Source organism: Neomonachus schauinslandi, chromosome 2 (genome assembly GCF_002201575.2).
Source record: "Neomonachus schauinslandi chromosome 2, ASM220157v2, whole genome shotgun sequence".
NCBI lineage: Eukaryota > Metazoa > Chordata > Mammalia > Carnivora > Phocidae > Neomonachus > Neomonachus schauinslandi.
The window spans coordinates 126,592,691-126,615,771 of record NC_058404.1 but is presented as its reverse complement, the minus strand read 5'-3'; the positions used below and the strand labels follow the sequence as shown (position 1 = coordinate 126,615,771).

The 23,081-nt window shown below is 34.5% G+C and overlaps 1 protein-coding gene and 1 non-coding gene across 4 annotated transcripts in view; both read left to right on the top strand.

The window, feature by feature from the left end:
- Positions 1-23,081, top strand: part of SMARCAD1 (SWI/SNF-related, matrix-associated actin-dependent regulator of chromatin, subfamily a, containing DEAD/H box 1) — a 73,145-nt gene that overhangs the window by 18,834 nt on the left and 31,230 nt on the right. The window contains exons 4-9 of one of the 3 annotated variants that reach the window (XM_021680429.2): positions 3,586-3,757; positions 6,982-7,048; positions 12,679-12,782; positions 16,951-17,052; positions 18,116-18,197; positions 19,634-20,025. In XM_021680429.2, coding sequence (XP_021536104.1) covers positions 3,586-3,757; positions 6,982-7,048; positions 12,679-12,782; positions 16,951-17,052; positions 18,116-18,197; positions 19,634-20,025 — 919 coding nt within the window. Of the gene's footprint in view, positions 1-3,585; positions 3,758-6,981; positions 7,049-12,678; positions 12,783-16,950; positions 17,053-18,115; positions 18,198-19,633; positions 20,026-20,358; positions 20,517-20,604; positions 20,700-23,081 lie in introns of those variants that run through there. The other 2 variants (XM_021680427.2, XM_021680428.2) reach the window with 2 other exon arrangements.
- LOC123324241 lies at positions 11,490-11,626 on the top strand. Its single transcript, XR_006539721.1, has one exon. It is a non-coding gene; the product is annotated as a small nucleolar RNA SNORA36 family (small nucleolar RNA).

Below are 23,081 nucleotides of genomic sequence, written 5' to 3'. Positions count from 1 at the left end.
TGGGGCAGAAGAGGGACAGAGGTAGACAGAGAAAGAGAGTCTTAGCAGGCTCCATGCTCAGTGCAGAGCCTGGCTCGGGGCTCAATCTCATGACCCTGAGATCATGACCTGAGCCGAAATCAAGAGTTGGAGAGTTGGACACTTAACCGACTGAGCCACCCAGGCGACCCTCTATTTTCTTGTTTCTTACACAAAAGATAGCACACTACATAAATGCATACATATATACATACTCAATTGAGCTTTGTTTTATTCACTTAGGTATATATCCTAGAAATCGTATTAGTTTATAGAAAGCTGTATTTTTTTTCATATTCCATAGTACTGCATTATGTGAATATTCCATGATTATAATCAATACCCATGAGTGGGCCATTTTGGTTATCACCATTTCTTAACCTTGATGTTGACAGTTTGGCCCAGATAATTCTTTGAGGGGCTTCTTTCTTGTGCGTTGCAGGATGTTTTGCACAATCTCTGATCTCTACTCACTAGATGCTAGTTGCACCTCCCTAGTCAAACAAGCAAAATTGTCTCCAGCTATTGCCAAGTGTTCTCTTGGGGCAAAATCATCCCCGTTTTGATAAGCACTGGTGTCAGTAATAGAAACTGGCAGTTGATGAAATCTCCTAAGAATTATTAATAGACAAGAAGAAGCTGAAGATAGAATCCTAGGAAACACCAACAATTCACAAATGTGAACAAAGGAAGAAAAGCCTTCTTTAGAGATTAAGGACAGGTGGAGAGGTAAAGGAAAATCAAGTACTAATGTTGCAAAACCCATGGGCTGAGGGTGGGTGTGGGGCCAGATTTTCAGAGATATGTCAACAGTGTATGAGACTACAGAGGAGTAGATAACCAGTGAAAGGTTTTTATTACATTTGACATTTTAGAGGATATTATTGCCTTGGTAAGAACAACTTCACTGAAATGGGTGGGGCAAAAGGTAATAAAACATTGAGAGGAAAACTACAGGAAATGAGCAAGTGGATAATTGGTTTTATAAAATTTGTGAAGGAGAGGAGAATTTGCTTATTTCAGTGCTTGTGTCCACAGTTCCTAGAGTTCCTGGCACATTGAATTAGTTGGTTAATGATGTCTTGAGCTCATTGTAGGCTTGGGAGGAAGAGCTCAGGGAGGGAGAGGAGACTGGGGAGAGAAGATAGTAGATAGTTGAAGCAGGGTCCTGTAGGAAGTAGAAAGGGCTGGAATCCCTTAGCACTGAGAAGGGACTTTACATTCAGTAGTAGAAGGGAAGAACTTTATCTGAGACCAGATAAAAGAACACAAAGTAGTCAACTCTTGTTTTTGTAGATTTTTTCTTTTATTTTTAAATCTTAGGCATACAAGAAAATAAAGTAATAGACAATGAACATCCATGTACCTACCACCTAGACTTAACATTTGTTAATATTTTTTCTTGTTTGTTTCATTGTTTCATCTATTATTATTATTGGCCTCGAGTATTTTAAAGTAAATTATGGACATTCCAACATTTCTTGGTGATACTTTGTGATAGGTCTTTCTCCTCCCCAAAGCCCAATACCAGTCAATGAACAGTTCTCTAATATCATCTAATTCATGTTTTTTTTTTTTTTTATAAATATTTATTTGAGAGAGAATGAACACAAGTGAGGGGAGGAGCAGAGGGAGAGGGACAAGCAGACTTGGCCCTGAGTGTGGAGCCTGACGTGGGGCTTGACCCACAACCCTGAGATCATGACCTGAGCTGAAACCAAGAATTTGACGTGTAGCCCACTAAGCCACCGACACGTGCCCCTACATTCATGTGTTTTATAGCTGCTTTTTCAAACCAGGATCCAAACAAGAAGCATCCACTGCATTCACATGTTGAAACTCCTGACTTTCTTTTGATCTTAAAGAGTCCTCTCCCCTCCTCTTTTTTAAGGATTTTAACTACTGAAGAAGTGAAATCTTTTCTTCGAGAAAATAGTTTTTTATGATTGTCTCTTTATGATGGTATTGAATTTATTCCTTTCTCACTTGTATTTCCTGCGAACTGACAGTTAATACAAGGCATGCTAAGATTGGTAGTCAGTATAATTACTACAGCAAGAGGCACATGGTCGTGAATCTGATCATTAGGTTAAGGTGATAGCTAGCAGAGTAAGAACTTTTGAAAATGGTTTTCTAGGGCAGAAATTGTGAGAAGATTCCAACCTGAATGCTTTCATTTTCTCAACGAACTAGGTCGCAAAATCGGAAATGTATCCAGAGTGAGGCAGAATGAGAATTCAGAGTTGAGGATATGAAGAATGAGAGGTCTGGGTGTAATGGAAAGGGAGATGCATGTAATCGCCTTCAAATATTGAAGGATATTCCTTCTACAAAGGAAACGATTTATTTTACCTCATTACTCTAGAGCATTTTCTTTTTTTTTTTTTTTTTTTAAAAATTTTTTTTTTTTTTTTTTTTTAAGATTTTATTTATTTGTGAGAGAGAGAATGAGACAGAGAACATGAGAGGGAGGAGGGTCAGAGGGAGAAGCAGACTCCCTGCTGAGCAGGGAGCCTGATGTGGGACTCGATCCTGGGACTCCAGGATCATGACCTGAGCCGAAGGCAGTCGCTTAACCAACTGAGCCACCCAGGTGCCCTAGAGCATTTTCTTAAAGCAGGGTTCAAGAAGTCAATCTAGAAGTCTGTTAAAATATATATATTCCTGGTCCTTGGGGATCTGTCTGCTTTTAAGTATTTTGCGGGATTCTCAGGTAAAACTAGTACCCTGACCGTACAACTGAACTAACATGAATAGATACAGTGAAGTTACTAAAATACAGATTCTGGATATGTTTCCCAAAATAGAATTAGCTGTATAGCAATAATCTGCATTCTCTGACACTAAGAACGAACTTAAATTCCCACTTTTCTTTCTCTGATCTTTATAACTTCTGTCCATTTGTTATACTTCTATTTTCTGATCTCCAGAATGGCTATCATGGTAGAAAACCAAAATTTCAAAATGAGATTTTTGTTTGGGAGATAGATGATTAAAATTTGTCCTCAACTGTCTTTTATATAGGATTAACATATAAATTGAGATGGAATGAGATTAAAGTTAGTTGTAGAATAAAACATCACATGGAATAAATGCTCCTTGTCTGGTACCAGAGATTCTGGTACTCAATGGGACCATTCTTATTTTAACACTTAGATTCTGATCACCTAGGTAGGCCATGAAAATCCTTTTATCTTTGTATTAGTGTAGGCTTTATAATTTCTCAAGAGCAACCTGACAATGCTCATCTGATATATAGAGTACAGGTGAAAAGGGAATAGGAAAGAGAAAGTGGGCATGCAGTACGTGTGTGTATCTTAAAATAATTGCCAGGTATTTTATTGTTCTTCTCCATCCCAGCCCAGATAATATGAGATATTTTCAAAGTATGCTGACTCTGGGAATGCAGATTTATATATATAACCATACTGAAATGAAAGAAGTTGTTTTAATCTTTGACAGAGATTGCATTCTTTTTGGAAAGAACTGCTGTATTATATATATGATTCTAATAAAATAACAGTAGTACATCAAAATATTGGTTTTTTTCTCTGAAAATATTTTTAGTTCTGAGCCATCTGAAGATGAAGAGTCCCAGGGCCTTCCTACCATGGCGGGTAGAAATACTGATGATATTTCGGAATTGGAAGACCTTTCAGAATTGGAAGACCTTAAAGATGCTAAACTTCAGACCTTGAAGGAACTTTTCCCGCAAAGAAGTGACAGTGATTTACTTAAGGTTATACCCTTTTATAGTAATTGGTTATTGTAGCTATAATGATGTTTAAAATTTCCCTTGTATCTAGTACTGTATTTAGTGGATAGTCATTTTTCTAAAGATACCTTATGTTTTGAGGTAATTAACTTTTACGTAATAATAAAAGTAAATGCCAGAGATTTACTTGTTGGGAGTCTTAACTTTTTAAATAGGTAAGGCTGTTCACCTATAAATAATAAAATATAGTATTTCCCTCAGTAGCTCACATAGCTTGTGAAAATTTTTTTTGTATGCTTAAATAGTTCTAAAATAGAGACTTAACTGGTCTCACACTAGAAACTCAAATGTCAGGAGGCTTTTTTTTTTTTTTTTTTTTTTTGGTCTTCATAATGACAAAGGGTTGCTATTGATATTTAATGCCAAAAGCCCAGGGACACTAAATGCCCTGCAGTACTGAGGATGGTCCTGCATAACAAAAGAATTATCCTGTCAATAGCACTCTTGCTGAGAAACACTGATTGAGTTATATAGAAACAAAATAAGTGGCTGTATTTGGACTGTAATAGGTATCTTTATAAGAGCACATAAAAATTGATGAATTAAATTTCAGGTAGAGAATAAATCTCTGAAGATTACTAGTAAATAGGTTATTTCTAGCTCTATCACTTATTAGTTGAATGACCCTGGGAGGATCATTTAATTGCGCGTTTATGTTTTTCACCTTTTTGTCTGTGGTGACTACCACCATTTCCAGTCGGAACCTTAGGAGGTACTGTATCTGTATGGGGTGGGCAGGTAACTTGGAAGTGCTGGACACTGGCTTATCATAGAGTATATGCTCTTTCTGAAATGGGTAGCTGCTCTCTAGTGCCCACAGGAGATGGCCATGTGGTATCAATGGTAGCCCATTTTTTTTTTTTTAAAGATTTTATTTATTTATTTGACAGAGAGAGACACAGCAAGAGAGGGAACACAAGCAGGGGGGAGTGGGAGAGGGAGAAGCAGGCCTCTCGCAGAGCAGGGAACCCGATGCGGGGCTCAGTCCCAGGACTCTGGGATCATGACCTGAGCTGAAGGCAGACGCTTAACGACTGAGCCACCCAGGTGCCCCAATGGTAGCCCATTTTTATTAGGTTTCAGAGTTTCCAAATAAAGTGAAAAGGCTGTTATTTACTATTGACCTATTTAATAGCTTCCTTTAACTACTTGAAGTGTATAATTTAGTGGTTTTTAATATATTTACAAAGTTGTGCAATTATCACCATAATCTAATTTTAGAACATTTTAATCTTTCCAAAAGAAACTTTTTTTTTTAAAAGATTTTATTTATTGTCAGAGAGAGAGAGTGCGCACACTAGCAGGGGAAGTGGCAGGCAGAGGAAGAAGCAGGCTCCCTGCTGAGCAAGGAGCCGGGTGTGGGACTGGATCCCAGAACTCTGGGATCATGACCTGAGCCAAAGGCAGACACTTAACTGACTGAGCTGCCCAGGCATCCCCAGAAGGAAACTTTGTATTCATTAACAGTCATTCTGCATTTCCTTCCTCTTGCTCTAGGCAACCACTAAGCTCTGTCTTTATAGATTCGTCTATTCTTCACATTTTATATAAATGGGATTAAATAATATGTGATCTTTGATGATCTGGCTTGTGAACTGGCTTCGTTCACTTGGCAAAAGGGTGTCAGGTTCATCCATGTTGTATCAGTACTTTGTTAACTTTTTATGGTAACTAATTTTTTTTAAGATTTTATTTATTTGAGAGGACACAAGCGGGGGGAGGGGCAGAGGGAGAAGCAGACACCCCGCTGAGGAGGGAGCTGGACAGAAGGGCTCAATTTAGGACCCTGGGATCATGACTGAGTGGAAGGCAGACACTTAACTGACTGAGCCACCCAGGTGCCCCTATGGTAACTAATTTAAAGAAAGAAGTACTTTTCAGGCCAAACAACATGTCTGAACTGAAGGTCGTCCTGGGCCTGCTAGTTTAAACTCTGTAGAATAAATTATTTTTATTCTGTTATTTTTAACGTGAATCTTTTTTTCACCCCAAATCATTTTGATACATTCTTACTGTTAGCTAAATGAAACTTCAGTGGTATCTTGAGTCTGCACCCTGCTAGCAGTGTTATTTTCCTCTGGGTGTGATATTTTTCCTAGACTAAGAAGACAATAAATGTAGCGACTAGTAGCTACAGGGGCTGCTTACAGTGTTGGAAATAGCTTCCAACAGAATAAACATGATGGAGTGTTAAATATTCAAAGGAACAAAACTCAGTTTAAAAATACTTTAGCCTGATTGCTAATTGTTCACGTAGTTGAAGGGTATTTTTCTTCTGTAAGAATATTTAGCTCTAATTTTATAATTACAGTGGGAAAATAGGATTGATAAACAGAATTTGTATGCATGTTTCATTAATTAGTATTTGAAATTTAGGGAATTCAGTGTATCACTCACTCCAAAGCAGAGTACTCTTGAAGTACTCTGCATTTCAACTGATCCCTATCATTTCAAGAGATTTAAAGGTGACATTTATAAAGTACTGTGCAAAGGCTCTTAACAAAGGCTCTTATAAAAGAATTCAAGAAGTTGTAAAATATAAATTTAGTCCTAGACTTGATAAGAATATGCTTTGACTATTTTGAAAATGAAGAGGGGCTTACAGGATAATAAAGGATCCAAGATTAGGAAAACTAATAGAAGAGAGCACTCTTACTATAGCAAGGAAAAAATATGGGATGTTTAGTTTCTTTTGAAATGCAGAATGTTATAGATCAGTACAAAAAATTATATATTGAGATTATTAGTTATATAAATAGTATATGAATATGTTCTTGAATAAATTCAGGCCAATTCAGAAATAGAGGAAAAATCAAAAAGAACCTTTTGGCCCCACTCATCTTAAGAAATACTAGATTTAAAAAAATCATTGCAGAATTGTGGTTTATTTTTTCATAAATAAAAAAAGAATAATACAAATGTCTACCAGTGTTCCTCCTCCCTCCCCTCCATCTGTCTGTCTCTCTTACTGCCTGGACACATAAGCACATAAGTAGGGAGTTTTTAAGGCTTTAATGCAGAACTTTGCAATTAAAAAATTAAAATAAGAATACCTTGAATATATATTTCACTACATAGGGATGATGAGTAAGTCCAATAACATTTTAAGGTGTGCTTATGTTGTACAGACATTTGTGAAATAATTGTTAAAGTGTTATTTTTAAAACAATCTTTTCTCATTCTATTAGTTGATTGAATCAACAAGCACTATGGATGGAGCAATTGCTGCCGCCTTGCTGATGTTTGGTGATGCAGGTAGGCCTGACTTAGTTCTAGCCATGTCAATTTATTAGTTTTATAATAATAAATACCTTCACATTTTTGATAGTTGCTCTCCAATTTACCAAGCACCTTCATGAATTCTTACAGGAATGTTATGAGTTGTTAATAGCTTCAGTTTTTTTTTAAATGAAGAAACTGAAGCTTAAGAAGGTTAAGTGACTTACCTGAGGTCATACAGCTATTTGGGAACCAAATTTTCTAGGTCGATTTTTTTTTTTTTTCCCCCTAGGGAGGGGGCAGGTTTTCATTGGTAATTTTGCTTGTTTTCTACAGATCAAATCTCGTAACAGTGAAGTTTTGGAAGGTATATTTTCTTTCTTAAGTGTCCTTTCTAATTGCATTGTGGTTTTATTTACAGGTCTACAAATCTGAGTCAGTAGGAACATAATGTCTTGTGGAAAGTCCTAGCTGGTAATCAGCATTCCTTCATTTAGTAAATATTTATGCTATGTTCCAGGCTTGGGATACAAAAATAAATGCATTTGAAGGAGCTTGCAATATAAAAGCACCTCCATTTTTTTTTTTTCAGCAAATACTGTCTTGGTTTTTTTTTTTTTCCTAACTTGTATATACCAAACAAGTAAAAATAACCTAAATCCCACTACCAAAAAAGCATTTAAGGAATGAAAGCAAACCCACACTCCATTAACCACTCTTAAATTTGCTTTGTATCATTTTCAACTTTTCTTATGCTTGTACCTACTATGACACAACACATGCACACACATTTAACTAAGAAATGCAATAATAGTATTGGTTTGCATTTTTTAAAAAATCACTTGATGAATTATCATGGATAACTCGTCAGAACAATCAGATTTATCCAATTTTGAAATACACCCCCATAACATTCCTCTGTAACTACCCATATGATTGGTTTATTAACTATTTCTCTGTTAAATAGCCTTTGTATCTCCATTATTTTGTTATTATAGTACTAAAGTAAACAGCCTTATAAGGAAATCTTTATGTTGTTATTTCTGTAGGCTAAATTTCAAACTGGGATGCTGAATCAAGTTTAATATGTACTTCCATGTTACTTTTTTAAAGGTTGTGCTGATTTGTTTTTTTCATCAACATTGTGTGAATAAATGCCCATTTCCCTAAGTGAATTTTTTTAGCTTCCTAAAATTTTTTGAAACTCTAAAATATATATGCAAAAATAGAAGATAGCATAGTGTGTTCCTATGGGCCTATCATCCCTCTTCAACAAATATCTACCTCACTTTTACCTCCAACCAAGTAGATTCTATTTAGAGTGCATTCCAAAGATGAAATTGTTTCAACATCCATATGAAATATTTTAAGTCTTTCATTTTCTTCAATTTGAGCAAGGGAGTAGTATTGTGTTGTGTGGGTGCTACCTACACAGTATGTTAAGGTTCTTCCTTTTCTTCCACGTACTAGCTGTGTGACCTTGGGCAGTGTTGCCTAACTCTTCCGTGTCTCTGTTTCCTTAGCAGCAAAACAGCGTAATAATAGTACTGAACTCATAGGTTGTTGTGAAGAAGTGATAAAGTTAATGTAAATTTCTTACTGTACTGTGTGGCACATAATAAATAACTGTGCTGACGTCATAAATGTTAGCAGTCATTTGTTCTTATGGGCCATCTGATGATAGAAAATGGTATAGGAGAAGGTTGACTGTATCTCCCTCAATACCATAGCCCTAGCACTTATTGTAAAAGTTCCTGAAAAATGGTAGACTCATTGAACATTTGTTGAGTTGCAGAATGGTTTGGGAAATTTTACATATACTTTCTTGTTCTTATAATATCGCAATATTCCATAATCTTTCCAGATTTGTAGAAAAAACTTTATTCCATAATAGTGTCTAATCTTTTTTCTCGAGCAACTTATATCATTCAACTTATTCATTAATTTAACAAATATTTATTGTGTATCTACTACTAGGTGCCAGATGCTGTTTTAGGCATTGAGGATACATAAGGAAACAAAATAGACAAAACCTTTGCTTTCATGGAGTTCACAATCCTCGTTAAATTTGAATTTCATCTGAGTTTTTTTCTTGTTCTCATTCTTGCACTGTACATTGATACTATTTCTTACTAAAAAAAGTATTTTTGGAGCACCTGGATAGCTCATTTGGTTAAGTGTCCAACTCTTGATCTCAGCTCAGGTCTTGATCTCAGAGTTGTAAGTTCAAGCCCCGCATTAGGCTCCATACTGGGCATGGAGCCTACTTAAGAATAACAGCAATAATAATAATAATCCATACTGGGCATGGTGCATACTTAATAATAATAGTAATAAATAAATATTTTCGAGTGCAAAGTTATAAGGAAAGAAGAAATCAGGGTTTTCTTGTTTTTAAAGTAGACTTCATGCTTCATCTTGGAATAGACTAGACCGTCCTATTAGTCATCTTCATCTTTAGTACATTATACTTCTGAGGTGATGTATAGAATGACAGCTTTTCCTCACCGACGTAAGATCTACAGTATCATTAAGACAGGAAACTATTTTCGATATATTAGAACAGTTTTCCCAAAAAAGGTCTTTTTAAATATCTGTTAAGATATTTTGGACAGTTCTATACATCATGATGTTGGATATTGGTTTTAGCACAAATTATAATCTCTTACAGATAATATTTCACATATTAAACAATAGGGGTACCTTTTATGCATTGCTTTCTGAAAGTTTTCATTTAAGAATACTAGGTTACGAAAACAAAAAATTACATATATATATATCCGAAGTTTTTACGCTGTTTTAAAAGGTAATAATACGAATTTATTGATGTTGTCAGGAGTCTCTAGCTATTTCTTCCACTTCTCTGTGTTTGTATAAAAATACGTAAAACATTTTTAGGTGATTGTGATCCTTTTATGTTTCTGCTTTGTGACTTTTTCATTGATTAGAGACATCTTTCCCTGTTTATTTATTTATTTATTTTTTAAAGATTTTATTCATTTATTTGACAGAGAGAGATAGCGAGAGCAGGAACACAAGCAGGGGGAGTGAGGGAGAGGGAGAAGCGGGCTCCCCGCTCAGCAGGGAGCCCAATGTGGGGCTCGATCCCAGGACCCTGGGATCATGACCTGAGCCGAAGGCAGACGCCCAATGACTGAGCCACCCAGGGGCCCCCCCCCGTTTATTTTTTAAAGTCTACCTAATTTATAACAGTGGGATTTATGTGTATGTTCTAACTTGTTTAATATCTTAGGCATTTAGGCAGAATTCTTGTATGTATACTTAAGCACACATTTCCATCAGTTCTGTCAAATAAATTCCTAGAGAAGGAATTGTTGGACTAAAACATATCTAAAATTCTGAGATGTATTATTTACATTGCCTTCCAGAAAGGGTATAACAGTGTGTAATGTTTAAAAGTGCCTTTTTGCCTGTGGTCTGCTAGAACTGTCTTTTTTAATGGATGAAAAATAATGGTATTTTATTTTTTTTATTTTAACTGTTTTTAATTATTAATGAAGTTGAACATCTTCTCATTTTTTTTCCTGTTGAACTGCCTATATGTGTTCTTTGTTTATTTTCTTTATACAGTTTCATGTTTTATTTTTTATTGTTAAATACTGGACTTAGATGAAATTTATTTTCATCTGGGTATGAGGTACAATTTTAACTTTTTTTTCTGAAATTGATGATGGGTGCTCCCAATAAAAGATGGGAATTTATGAAACACAAGTTGGAAGTGCTATTTAATGTAAAATATTAATTTGTTTTCTTTGGATATATGCAAAAACTTTTTTTATTGAAGTATAGCTAACACACAGTGTTAACATGAGTTTCAGGTGTACAACAGTTATTCAACAGCTATGCCTTATGTGGCACTTACCACACGGTGAGCACGTCTCACAGCACAGGGAATATAGTCAGGAATACTTAATAGCATCGGTAGCTACACTTAAGATGAGCACAGCATAACATAGTTACATACAAAGTTTTTAATTAATTATAAATAGAGTAGATTTAGATGTAGGCAGCATTGTGTGCTGTTATGTAACCTTTCATACTAAAATTTTAGATTTGTGTTTTGTCCCCCACATTTTGCAAATTTTTTGCCTGTAGCCACTTTAAATACATGTAAATATTTGGTGTCATAATATTAACAAAAAGGAAAGTTGTTTAAACAGATAATTAAGGTTGAAGAATCCTTTATTGACAAAACAAAGTTCTTGTTCTTTGGGGAAAGAAACATGTCTAGGTGACATGGCATAAATCATCTAGTTCGAAGTTTTTTTCAGACTTAGACTGTTACTAACAGTGCTCACCCTACCCCCATAAATATATGGGTTATAATCCCTTATTAAAGTGGATAATGGGAAGTAGTTGGTATCTGCAGAATGCATATTTACTTTATGAAATAAATTGGAAAATAAAAATTTAACCATCCACACTTACATGAAATTATACTTTAAAACTTTAATAATTCCAAAGTGTTGAGTTCAGTTCAGGGTAGCTTCCCTGTTCTGTTAATTAAACTTTGGAACATTGAAACCTGGGCTGTGGGAGATGATTGGATAGAAAGCATTACTCTATTCATTTACTACCTCCCAGCCTACAAAAAAGAAAAAAAAAAACTTTAATAACATTTACTTACTTTGTTACAACTATATTATAAAATTTTCAGGCTTTCAACTTAAAAGCTGTCATGTTTATATTATTTTGAATACTGTACTTCTACAAGTTTTATTTCTAAAAGCATACGGTACTGATTTAATTAATACTGCACTTTTGTAAGCTTTAGCAGATGGTTTCATATTAGCACAGCAGTATGTCTGAGGAATTTGCTCTCTGAAAGTAAAAGTATATAAGAAATAGATAAATGTATTCAAAGTACAAATATGTAATATAGCTTCCTTTTTTTGTTTCTTTTAAGATTTTATTTTTAAGTAATCTCTACACCCAGTGTGGGGCTTGAATTTACAACCCCAAGATTGAGTCACTGCTCTATCTACTGAGCCAGCCATGCACCCCTATAGTATAGCTTATTAAGATCATATAGTTTGAGTTTCTCTTTCAGTTATGAAGTATGTAAATTTTCTATCACTGTTATAGCCTCTGTTACACTCCCTTGGTTTTAGGTTAAGAGCATTAATTACTTGAGCTGTCTATATCTCATTTCCTCCTCATTTGTTAAATGAGAGAGACTGTTACCTACTTTGTAAGTTTATTGTGGAAGTTTATAACAACGGTTAATAAAAGCCCTTTGCAAAGCCTGGTACATAGTAAACAATTATTCAAATAAGCTACACTGATAGGGCTCAGCTTTTTTTCACTGCTGAACACTCAGTCACCGGGGGAACCCTTTCCTTTCAATATTGCTCTGTAGAATTACCCGTCAGTTTAGTGATGTATGTTATTGTTAAGTAACATGGTTTACAAATAACATTATTACAGTGATTTCTACTTTTGAAAGACTGATAAAAGTCTCTATTCTTCCTTTAATTCAGTTGACATTTACTGAGTATACAAGATAAGTAGAAGAAATAACATTGGGCCTGATGTCAAGAGAACTGTCTACACATGTATTCATTATAATAACATTTTTGCCTTTATTTTGCATTAATGCTTCTTATAATAACTGTGCAGATTTTGATTGTTCTTCTCTGTTTTAGAAGGTGGTGGACCCAGGAAAAGAAAATTATCATCTTCTTCAGAGCCATATGAGGAAGATGAATTTAATGATGATCAGTCTATAAAAAAGAAAAGACTGGATCATGTAAGTTACATTTGAACTGCAGTATCAAAATCAGCTGTTAGGCATAGAATATCTTGAATCTATGGATATTAGACCTAAATGAATCACTCCTTTTTCACAACCAAATCAGAATGTGTTTACATTTCATTTATGACTTTTTGCTTTCTTTTTAATTTATCTGGTATTAATTGCTTATCTCTGAGTTATAAAATCAATTATTAAAAACATTCTAGTGGCATGATAAAGTAACTTTGGGAAAATATACTTTGAATATATAATTGAACACTTAAGAAAAATGGCTGTTATCACCACCAGCACCATTTCCTCCTCCTCAGTGGCAGCTATTTATAATTCTTCTAGATGACGTCTTTGATATTTAACTGCTTATCTAAAAATAATTACGGTTATGCTTTTATTGGGTTACTCTATAGTTTTCCATTAACTTTTCACTTTATGAATAGAACTACTGAGAGGCCTCCCAGTGAAACCAGACATAGTCCTCCCTGCCTGCATTCAAGACAACACAATTTCTTCTTGGTAATCAAAATCAAAATCAGTTACCCCAACTAGTATAATAACCTTTTTTTTTTTTTTTTTTTTAAATGTGTGATTTAATGGTATAAGAAGCCCAGAGTAGCCAGGTGGCAATCTCTACCCTAATTTAATGAGACAATGTTATGTCCCTACATGGAAGCATTTTTTTCTTAAGAACTTAATACTGATGGGAAGTAAAAATTCTGTGATTGGGTTTTTAGCTATGAGGAACAGCTGTAGTATAAGAGACTAGGCCCACATTTTATTTTACAGATCTATATATAATGGCTGTGGGGAAAATAGCATCATATTGATTGCTGATTCAAAGCATTTACTTTCTTTGTACATCCTGTTGAATAACACATCAGTCTTGGGTGTTCTCTATAAGTTCATGTGCTGAATTTTCACTAAGTGGTACCACTGTTCTATAAGCCTGCTGCTTCTGAGTATTGAGGCCCATGGTGAAATCACTGAACTTGGGCATGAATTCATTGATGCACTTTTCTTAGCTCCCTGGTCAGGAGCATTATGGTGTCACAGTGTACTGTGTGAATTAGGTTTTCTCTGTATCTGTATATGATATGTTAGTTTCCTAGGGCTGCCATAACAAAGTAGCACAAGCTGGGTGGCTTAAACAACAGAAATGTATTGTCTTACAGTTCTGAAGCTAGTGCGTCAGAAGGGTTAGTTTCTTCTGAAGGCTTTCCATTATTCTCTTTGTTCCTGGTGGTTTGATGGCAACTTCGGTGTTTCTTGGCTTGTAGATCCTTGCCTTCGTCATCACATTGTGTGCTCTTTGTGTGCATGTCTCTCTCCAAATATCTCCTTTTTGTAAGGACACCAATCATCAGATTAGGGCTTGCCCTAATTTTAATTTGATTATCTCAGTAAAGACTGTCTCCAAATAAAGTCACATTCTGAGCTACTGGGTGTTACTCGTCACATGAATTTTGGAGAGACAGAATTCAACGCATAACTGATATTGCCAGAAGCAAGTAGAAAGGGAAGGCAGCTTACGGTAGTTTTCTATTACTGTCCCTTCCATGATGAAAGGGGTCCAATGTAATCAGCTTTCCACCAGACAGTTGACTGAATCTCCCAAGGAATGGGATTCTCTTACAACAGACAAGAATTAAGTAAAAGTATCAATACAGATTTGGGCAATCCATCCATTTTTTCTATACCTGTAGTGAACTCTAAGGCTGACTTTATTTCTTTTAAAAGGCTCAGCTCAGTTTGGTTAAGTAATAAACTACTACACTAGTGCCGAACATCAAGTAATGCCATCATCTAGCTCTCGTATAGGCCAAGGAACCCCATTTCATTGGGATGGGATGGTGACACTGTCTCTCAGTTCCTTCAGGAATATGCTATTGCTGCTGCTGTTGCTTGTACTTCTCTTCTTCCTCTTCCTACGCCTTCCTCTGCCCCTCCGCGGTTTTAAGAACTTGGATTTGTTTTTTTCCTACAATAATGGCCCTTCGTGGGCCAAGGAGCTAATACGAGATTGCTGTCAGTCCTAAATATATCTGCTCCAGCTCTGCATTCTGGAATGGGAAAAATAACCACAAGATTAATTCATAACCCTACAGCCCACTGAGACAGATTTAGGCCCAGACTCTGTGTATCACCTGTCTTGTATAAAGCTCTGGTGTTACCACTGGATTGCATAGGTATTTTAAGTCACCAGGGATTAGCAGAGCTGGCAGAAGTGTTAAATCTGAGAGTAGAGAGCAAATGAGAGGTATACCATCTACTGAATGTTTAATTTGTACTATCATATATTTGATTCCCAAAAGATACTTACTGCTTTCCAAACGTCAGACTTTTTTTATTAAGGTAAAATTCACATAGCATAAAATTAACCATTTTAGAATGAACAGTTCATTGCTAGTCTACCATCCCGTCTGGTCCCAAAATCTTTCTACCACCCCATACTAGCCTGCCATCCCTTTTCATTCCTCCCCCCAGCCCTGGGCAGCCACCAGTCTGCTTTCTGCTTGTGGATTTACCTGTTCTGGATATTTCATGTAAATAGAAGCACACAATATGTTACCTTTTGTGTCTAGCTTTCACTTAGCATAATGTTTTTGGAGGTTCATCCACATTGTAGCAAGTATCAGTACTTTTTTTTAAGGCTGAATATCATTTTGTGTGTATACTACAGTTTGTTTATCCATTCATTCTTTGATGGACAGGAGTGTGCTATGTGAATGACTAAGGTTTAGGAAACATTTACATAGTAGAAAAACAGCAGTTTACAGTTAGATACCTAAGTTTCTATTCCTGCCTCAGATAGTTATCTATGACCTAAAAGGTTTATTCTTGGCGTTTCAGTGTCTTCAGCTGTTAAGTGAGGATGGCAATATGAATTTCTGAGGGTTTTGAAATGCTTTCTCCATGTATTAGTGTTTTTTTACCCAGCTCAAAATCCTTTGCTTTCTTAATAAAGGCTGACCTCAATTTAGCACTGCAGGCCAAATGCAGTATTAGCTCTGATTTAATTTTTCAGCCTAGTAGCCTATCCATGGTCTCTGTGCTTCAACCCAAATGGGCCATTCACTAATATAAAAACACATGGAGTTTTCTTCTTCCTCTTCCAAACTTCCATAGTATTTTACTTGCTTCTGTCTTGTGGAGCTCCATCTTACACCTCTGTGCAGCAGAGGTATCATTCACAATTTAGTATTTCTATTTTGGGTAGGGAAAGAAAAATAACATTTAGTTGTTGGATAAGAAAGGAGGTAAAAGAGAAAACATGAGGCTGTATTTTTCTATATCTTGATTATATGGCATGTGGTATAGTTCTAAGCAGAGTTAGATAAATGTTTTTTGATCGACTGAAATGCAAGATTTTTCTTATGCATGAACCCCAAAAATCTTTTTTTTTTTTTTTTAAGATTTATTCATTTATTTTGAGAGGGAGAGAGAGAATCTCAAGCAGACCTTCCGCTGAGCCTGTTGTGAGGCTTGATCCCACAACCTTGGGATCATGACCTGAGCTGAAACCAAGAGTCAGACACTTAACTGACTGAGCCACCCAGGTGCCCCTTAGATGTGGAATTTTAACCAGTTTCTTTAAGTCCAGTTAAGTGACAAGAAAGAGATTATATGAGTAACTATAATTATTCCCAGATTAATATTTTGGCTTCACATAAGTTTATTATTCATGTTACTTTTATGTTATGGCTGAACAATTAATACTTAAGCCATTCTGTGAATCAGCACCAAATGAAAAGTAAACTTTTTTCTCTCAGTATTTGAAATTTGTAGGGAGGTATAAAAGTGTGAGCATAGATGAGATATTTGAATCTTTTTTTTTTATTTGCCATTAGCAAATATACTTCAAAATATCCAAATTATTTAGAATAATTTGAGGAACATTCTAGTCTTTTTGCAGATTTATCTCATTTTGAGTGTTTATGAATGAAGTGTGAGTTATTGGATAGGCAGTAAAGGTCTTTTTGTGATCGTAAAGCAGCAGTATTTTTTATCCTTAAAGATACTAATTTGTCAGTTTTCACAAGAAATAGAAACATTTCTTGAATTCTTAATGTGGTAAGCTCCAAATCAAGTCAAATATAAATGTAATTGTCTTAAGACTGTTAGCGTTATAGATGTTCTCCTTAATTGGTTTTTTTTTTCTTTCCATTAGGGAGAGGAATCAAATGAGTCTGCAGAATCTAGTAGTAATTGGGAAAAGCAAGAAAGTATTGTATTGAAATTGCAAAAGGAATTTCCCAATTTTGATAAACAGGTAGGTGGTCGTGGACAGAAATATAATCAGTGGGTACTAAATATTTGGAACAAATTAGTGTTTGAGAAAAACTGTGGAAAAGCTTAGGGTGTGTTTTGCATTTTCCTAATTAAATATACTCCTTTATCAATATTATAAAATACTTTTATACTGCTTGTTAATTCTTTACATTGTTTATTTACCTTAATTGCCAACTTTATCAGCACAGTAACCATAATCATAACAAACATAACAGTTGGAACTCATATATGAAATGTGAATATGTAGAAAGCCAAGGCAACTGTTTTAGCTTTTTTCATATTCTTGTCCTTTAAATTTTTCATTAAGAATTTTAAAGGGTTAGGGGTGCCTGGTTGACTGAGTCGGAAAAGCGTGACTCTTGATCTCAGGATCGTGGGTTCGAGCCTCACATTGGGTGTAGAGATTACTAAAAAAAGAAACTTAAAAAAAATAATCTTAAAGTATAATACTGCATTTCAGTACTTTAGTATTCCATAAGCTTTGTTCTACTTGCTAAGTAGTAAGAATGCTTTCAGAGTCTGTATAAAGATTCATGCCAAACTTGCTTCTCTTCCATCACCTGATTGTATGTAGAAGCACATTATTTGTTAAACATTTAGAATACATTCACACTTGCATTGATTTATTCAAGTATATGCACAGGTAGTACATCTGCTCAATTCTGATAAGCTAAATGCAAAATCTTGTTGGTTGGTTCTTTACATGTGTTGAAACTATATGTTTTGAAGTTAGCAGTTTGAAAAAGCCTAGCTGCATGGTATGTTTAATTGAACAAACATTTTTGATCCTCATGTGTTCAGAGCCTTCATAGGGAGAATAGAAATGCAGAAAAAGTCTAGCTTCCTTTCCTTTGAAGACTTACAAATTCGCAGAGGTGAAATTTTATACATACAGAAAGAATTTGTAAAGCAGCATATAAACAAATGTGAAATAATCAGATACGAATTTTCAAGTGATTTACTTATTTTTAAAAGAGCATAAAAGTTTTTTACAAGTTGCTAATTTTAGATTTTTAACAAAAAGATCAATGACTTATTTCTAGGAACTAAGGGAAGTACTCAAGGAACATGAATGGATGTACACAGAAGCTTTAGAATCTTTAAAAGTGTTTGCAGAAGACCAAGGTAATTAGCTCTTCTGTCCTAGAAAACACATAATTCCTGTTATGTTCTGTATTTTGGAATATAAGAAAATGTAAACCTATTAGGTAATTATCAGAGAATGGGATTGCAAAAGATCTTGGAAATAATGATGTAAAAATTTTTTAAATGAGCAGTTTCCAAATGTTTTGGCTTGTTCTATAATGGCAGTGTAAAATGAAATAGTAAATATCTTTTTCCATTTGGCTTTTTTTTTTTTTTGATAGTTAAGGCTACTTTTAAATTACCATGTTTTATTGAATATAAAAGGAACATTTTTTATATTTTAACAGCACACAGGATGGATCTTATGATTGCTGGTGGTTTATAATCCCTGTAATGTAGGTGTCCTAGCCTGCTCTTACATGAATAATCAGAAGCACCAGTATCAGAAACCTAAAAGATGAATATCACTGGCGTGGAAGAAAGTCCCTAAACCTGTATTGGAGCACTTTTAACTTTCAGAACCAAATGTTAGAGGATAAGTAGTGGAGAAGAGTTGAATCACACATGTTTAGTAACATCCCTATGAAGAGCTGATCTAATTGATTCCTGCTTGATTACAGAACCAGCTTAGTACAGTGGTTTTAGGTTTTTTTGGTTTTGTTTTTTAATAAATTAAGAAATACCTTAGTACCAGTGCTCTTGATGGCACAGAGAATGAGATTGTGTGTGGGGGGGGAAAAAGCCACCAATATCACCAATTCTGTGTCTGAAAAATGATTCAAAAGAGATTATGAATGTGAAGAATTTGAGAACTGCCTTATCCCAGTTTTTCTGTCTTTTATATGTGCATATGAATGTATGATAATCAGCGTATAAGTCTGAAAGCCCTTTGTGTAAGTAAAACAGACATTCTAAACAGTAAAGTATTATGTAATAGATTAACTGGTAAGAAATAACAGAGTTATCTTCAATCACAGGCATCTTAGAAATCAATGGAGTATGATAGGTTAACCAGTGTAGCAATGTTTTTAATAATAGTATATTTCAATAGATGGACATGGTGATGGAAAATTAATATAATAGGAATGGTTTTAATTTAGGGTGAACATGTTTTTGCTATACCTGTCAGTGTTGGCATGGAGATGGGGCTGCTAAGTAGCATCTAGGATATCTTACAGAAATGCAGCTGCCATTTATATTCTCAGGACCTTTGTTAGAAAATGGGGTTTTTATTCATTTTTATTTTTTAGTAATCACCTGTTTTTGAAGCTAACTATTTCAACTCATTGTACAACTTCAAATTCCACTTCAGTATTTCTCTTTAAAGCATATCAGAATTTAACAAGTTATAGTTGAATTCTGTATTCAAAAGGAAAACACGTTTAGGTAATTTTTTCTTATTTGAGGGCTTGTATCTTTATATTTATATTTAATTTATATCTTCCTAACTTAGTTATTTTTATCTTTCTACACAGATATGCAGTATGCTTCACAAAGTGAATTTCCAAATGGAAAAGAAGCTTCCTCAAGAAGTCAGAATTACCCTAAAAATGCAGCTAAAACAAAATTGAAACAGAAATGTTCCATGAAACCACAAAATGGTTTTAACAAGAAACGTAAAAAAAATGTATTTAATCCTAAGAGAGTTATTGAAGACTCTGAATACGATTCGGGCTCTGATGTGGGTAGTTCACTAGATGAGGACTACAGTAGTGGTGAAGAAGTGATGGAGGATGGCTATAAGGGTAAAATTCTTCACTTTCTTCAAGATGCTTCAATTGGTGAACTTACTTTGATTCCTCAGTGTTCTCAGAAAAAGGCTCAGAAGATAACAGAACTCCGGCCCTTTAATAGTTGGGAAGCTCTGGTAAGGCTACATTTTTTTCCCTGTGTGTGTGTGTGTGTGTGTGTGTGTGTGTGTGTTTAATTCACAGTATCGTTTATAGTCAAGGTGTCTTCAGCCCAGGGAGGCATAAATGGGTGGCCTTATCCTGTGTAGAGGCAAACATTACTTTCATTGTAAGCCAATAGTATTTCAAATAGTGTCATATGACCTAATTTTGAATGAATTAAGGGGTGATTTTCCTGAAAAAACCCAAGCTGATTGGCTGGGCATACTGTCACTCATTCTTTTGCATAGAAACTTGGTTCATTTCACTGCAGAAGAAGAAATTAGAGCTTACATTTAGGAAGGAGTTGCTTGCTAGCCTGTTCTGATCTGTTACTGCTGAGATACCATGCAGAAAGCAAGAATGGCAGAAATTTTACTACAACTACTTGAAGAGCAATAGCAACATCCAGGGGAGCTCCATGATTCAAGATGCCAGCCTAAGTGTTTTATGCTTCACCACAAAAGAAGCAAGTGTTTATTTTCTTTTTCTTTTAAAAATGACAGCTCAATCTCTAACATGTTTTTCTTGGTTAAACAACACGGCCATTTTATGGAGTGTAGCAGGCTGCAGCGTTTTTAATTGGAAAAGATAGAAAAGTGTGTGAAGCCTAGAATTCAAGCGTTAGGTGAAGGGAAGGCATAAGCAACTGGTAAGTACACTTTGCATGATCCTTTTATGGAATTCAATTTCCTATAAGCAAGTGTTATCCAAATACTTGTATTTTGAGTTTTGCAAGTCTCAGTGAGCAAATTTTATTCATACAGAGAAATATAAGAACTCTGTCTTTTCAATTTTGCCTTGACTTTTGTGAGAATGTAGGCTTTTATAGCATGAATTATATACAGGCCCTGCTGGGGGAGCAATATGGATGATTTTTTACAGCTTTCGAAGATGAAGTGCCTCTTGAAGCTTTAGAAATTTTAAGGAAGTTTTATTCCCTATCTTAAGGAGTAAAGTTGTTTTGTGGTTAATTTTATACTTGTGACAAATCTGTAAGAGCCTAAGTTCCCTTAATAAATATCTTTACAGTGGTAGTATGGGAGGGTCCCTGAACAGTGGTTCTGAAAAGCATTTTAAAAAAAATTAAGATATTTGAAAAATAAAGAAACAACATTACTGGTATTTCATAGCTTAAAAAAATAAAATAAATAAAGCCATTTGTTTTGCCTAAAGCCTTTGCTTTTCCAGAGAACATCTGTCAAAGCAGGTCCTTTTCAAAACTTGTTCGGCTTTGCCTGAGTGATTTATTTGTTAAAGTATTTGCTGAAGGGCTTTCTTGTTCTTCTTTTCTTGCTTTTCTTCTTTATTTTAATCTTTAATGGTCTCCTATGTTATTGCAGAGTCAGTTGCTCAGGCTTGTTGGGATTCTAATTTATTTAATAAGGAATGCAATTATCTACACCACTGTGTTTAGTAACTGTAACTACTTGCCCAAATATCTTATAGTAAAAGTAAGTTATACCAGACTTATATGTGCCAGATGCTTTTAAAAATATTCAACTTAACGTTTAGAAAGCATAGTTCCCCTGCTAATTAATTGGCATAGTTTAAATTAGCCTCAACATGAAATTTTTGTGGATTTTGCGTTACCTAGGTAAATCTCCTATTGTATCTGATCCGTCTTTAAAAATTGAACACAAAGATTTTTTTGCTAGCTATTTATTTAAATGTTGGTTATTTTATGTAACAGTTAAAAAGTAAACTTGCTACATCAGCAAAAAACAGGGTTTTGCTGTTCTGAAAAATGTAGGTAAATGAAGAGTTTTTGGAAATGAACAGTAACATTAGCACATCTGTGTATATAAGCTTTGAATTTTAATTTGTGTAAAACTTTAAGCTTCTACTTTCAGTCACTTTAGAATTTTCAGTGTGACTGATTTAGAGAGCAATTTCATCTTAAAATCATCAAAGGTAAAGTTAATATTATGTACATTTTAGTAAAAAGCTGTATATGATATACTCCTTTCCTGTTATTCAGAAAGGTTTAATAATGTACCTATAAACAACTTCAGAAAGAAATAAAAGAAAAAACGACTTTTGTTTTCATAGCTACTGTTTTTAGAAATTCCTATGAGAATTAGTTGAAATTTTAATTATGACACTCAGTCATACTATAATGACAATTACATGGCATTATATATTAAGATCAGCATGTAAATGATAGTAGTCCTAACATTGTTGAAGCTTATTTTGTCTTAAGGATTGAGGAATTTATCAGAATTTTAAAAGTCATTTATATTTCATTTAAAAATGCATACTGAGCTAACAAATCAAGTACACGTTTTAATTATGATTTTTGTTAAAAATGAAGTCTGTGACATTGGTAGGTTAATGTAATCGTTAGTATTTCATTGTCTTATAAAAATAGTTTAAATGTGAAAATTATGTTTACAGTGCCTTTTAAAACAAAATTTGAAAAGTACCTCAGTTATGACTTTCCTTTTCAGAGAAATACACTTTTTAAACATTAAATGCTGTAAGATATGCTAGTCACCCTTATTTTACATGAGTAAAATGTGTTTATTTAACAAAATAAGTGCATTGTGTACGAGTGTTTATGTTTGCAGCTTTACACCTATTGTTTTCTTTGAATCAGAATTTAAATACTGTTTGTCAAATTTTTTTCATAATTTTTCCATCTCATTTTTCTGTTTAATAGTGGTAAAGTATGTGTTTATTGTAAGAAACTACAACATCAAATCCTGTAGACTTTGGAAATACAGCAAACCAATAATGTCAGTTTAACATGTACAATTAATGTGGTAAAATTGGGATTTTGATTGCCAAATTTCACTCATTTGATTGCATCAGTTCACTAACCTTTCACTAACAACTTACTGAGTTTTTGTCTAGCCTTGTGCCTTGGGACGCTATTACATCTGTGATTATCTTATGATGTTACATCTTTATACTTTAATCAGGATGTAATGTATGCTGACCAAAGCAGGATTCATGAGTAACTCATTCATGGATAACTCAACCTAAAAACTTTTCATATATGCATATATAGTGTGTAGATGCAGTTTTCCTT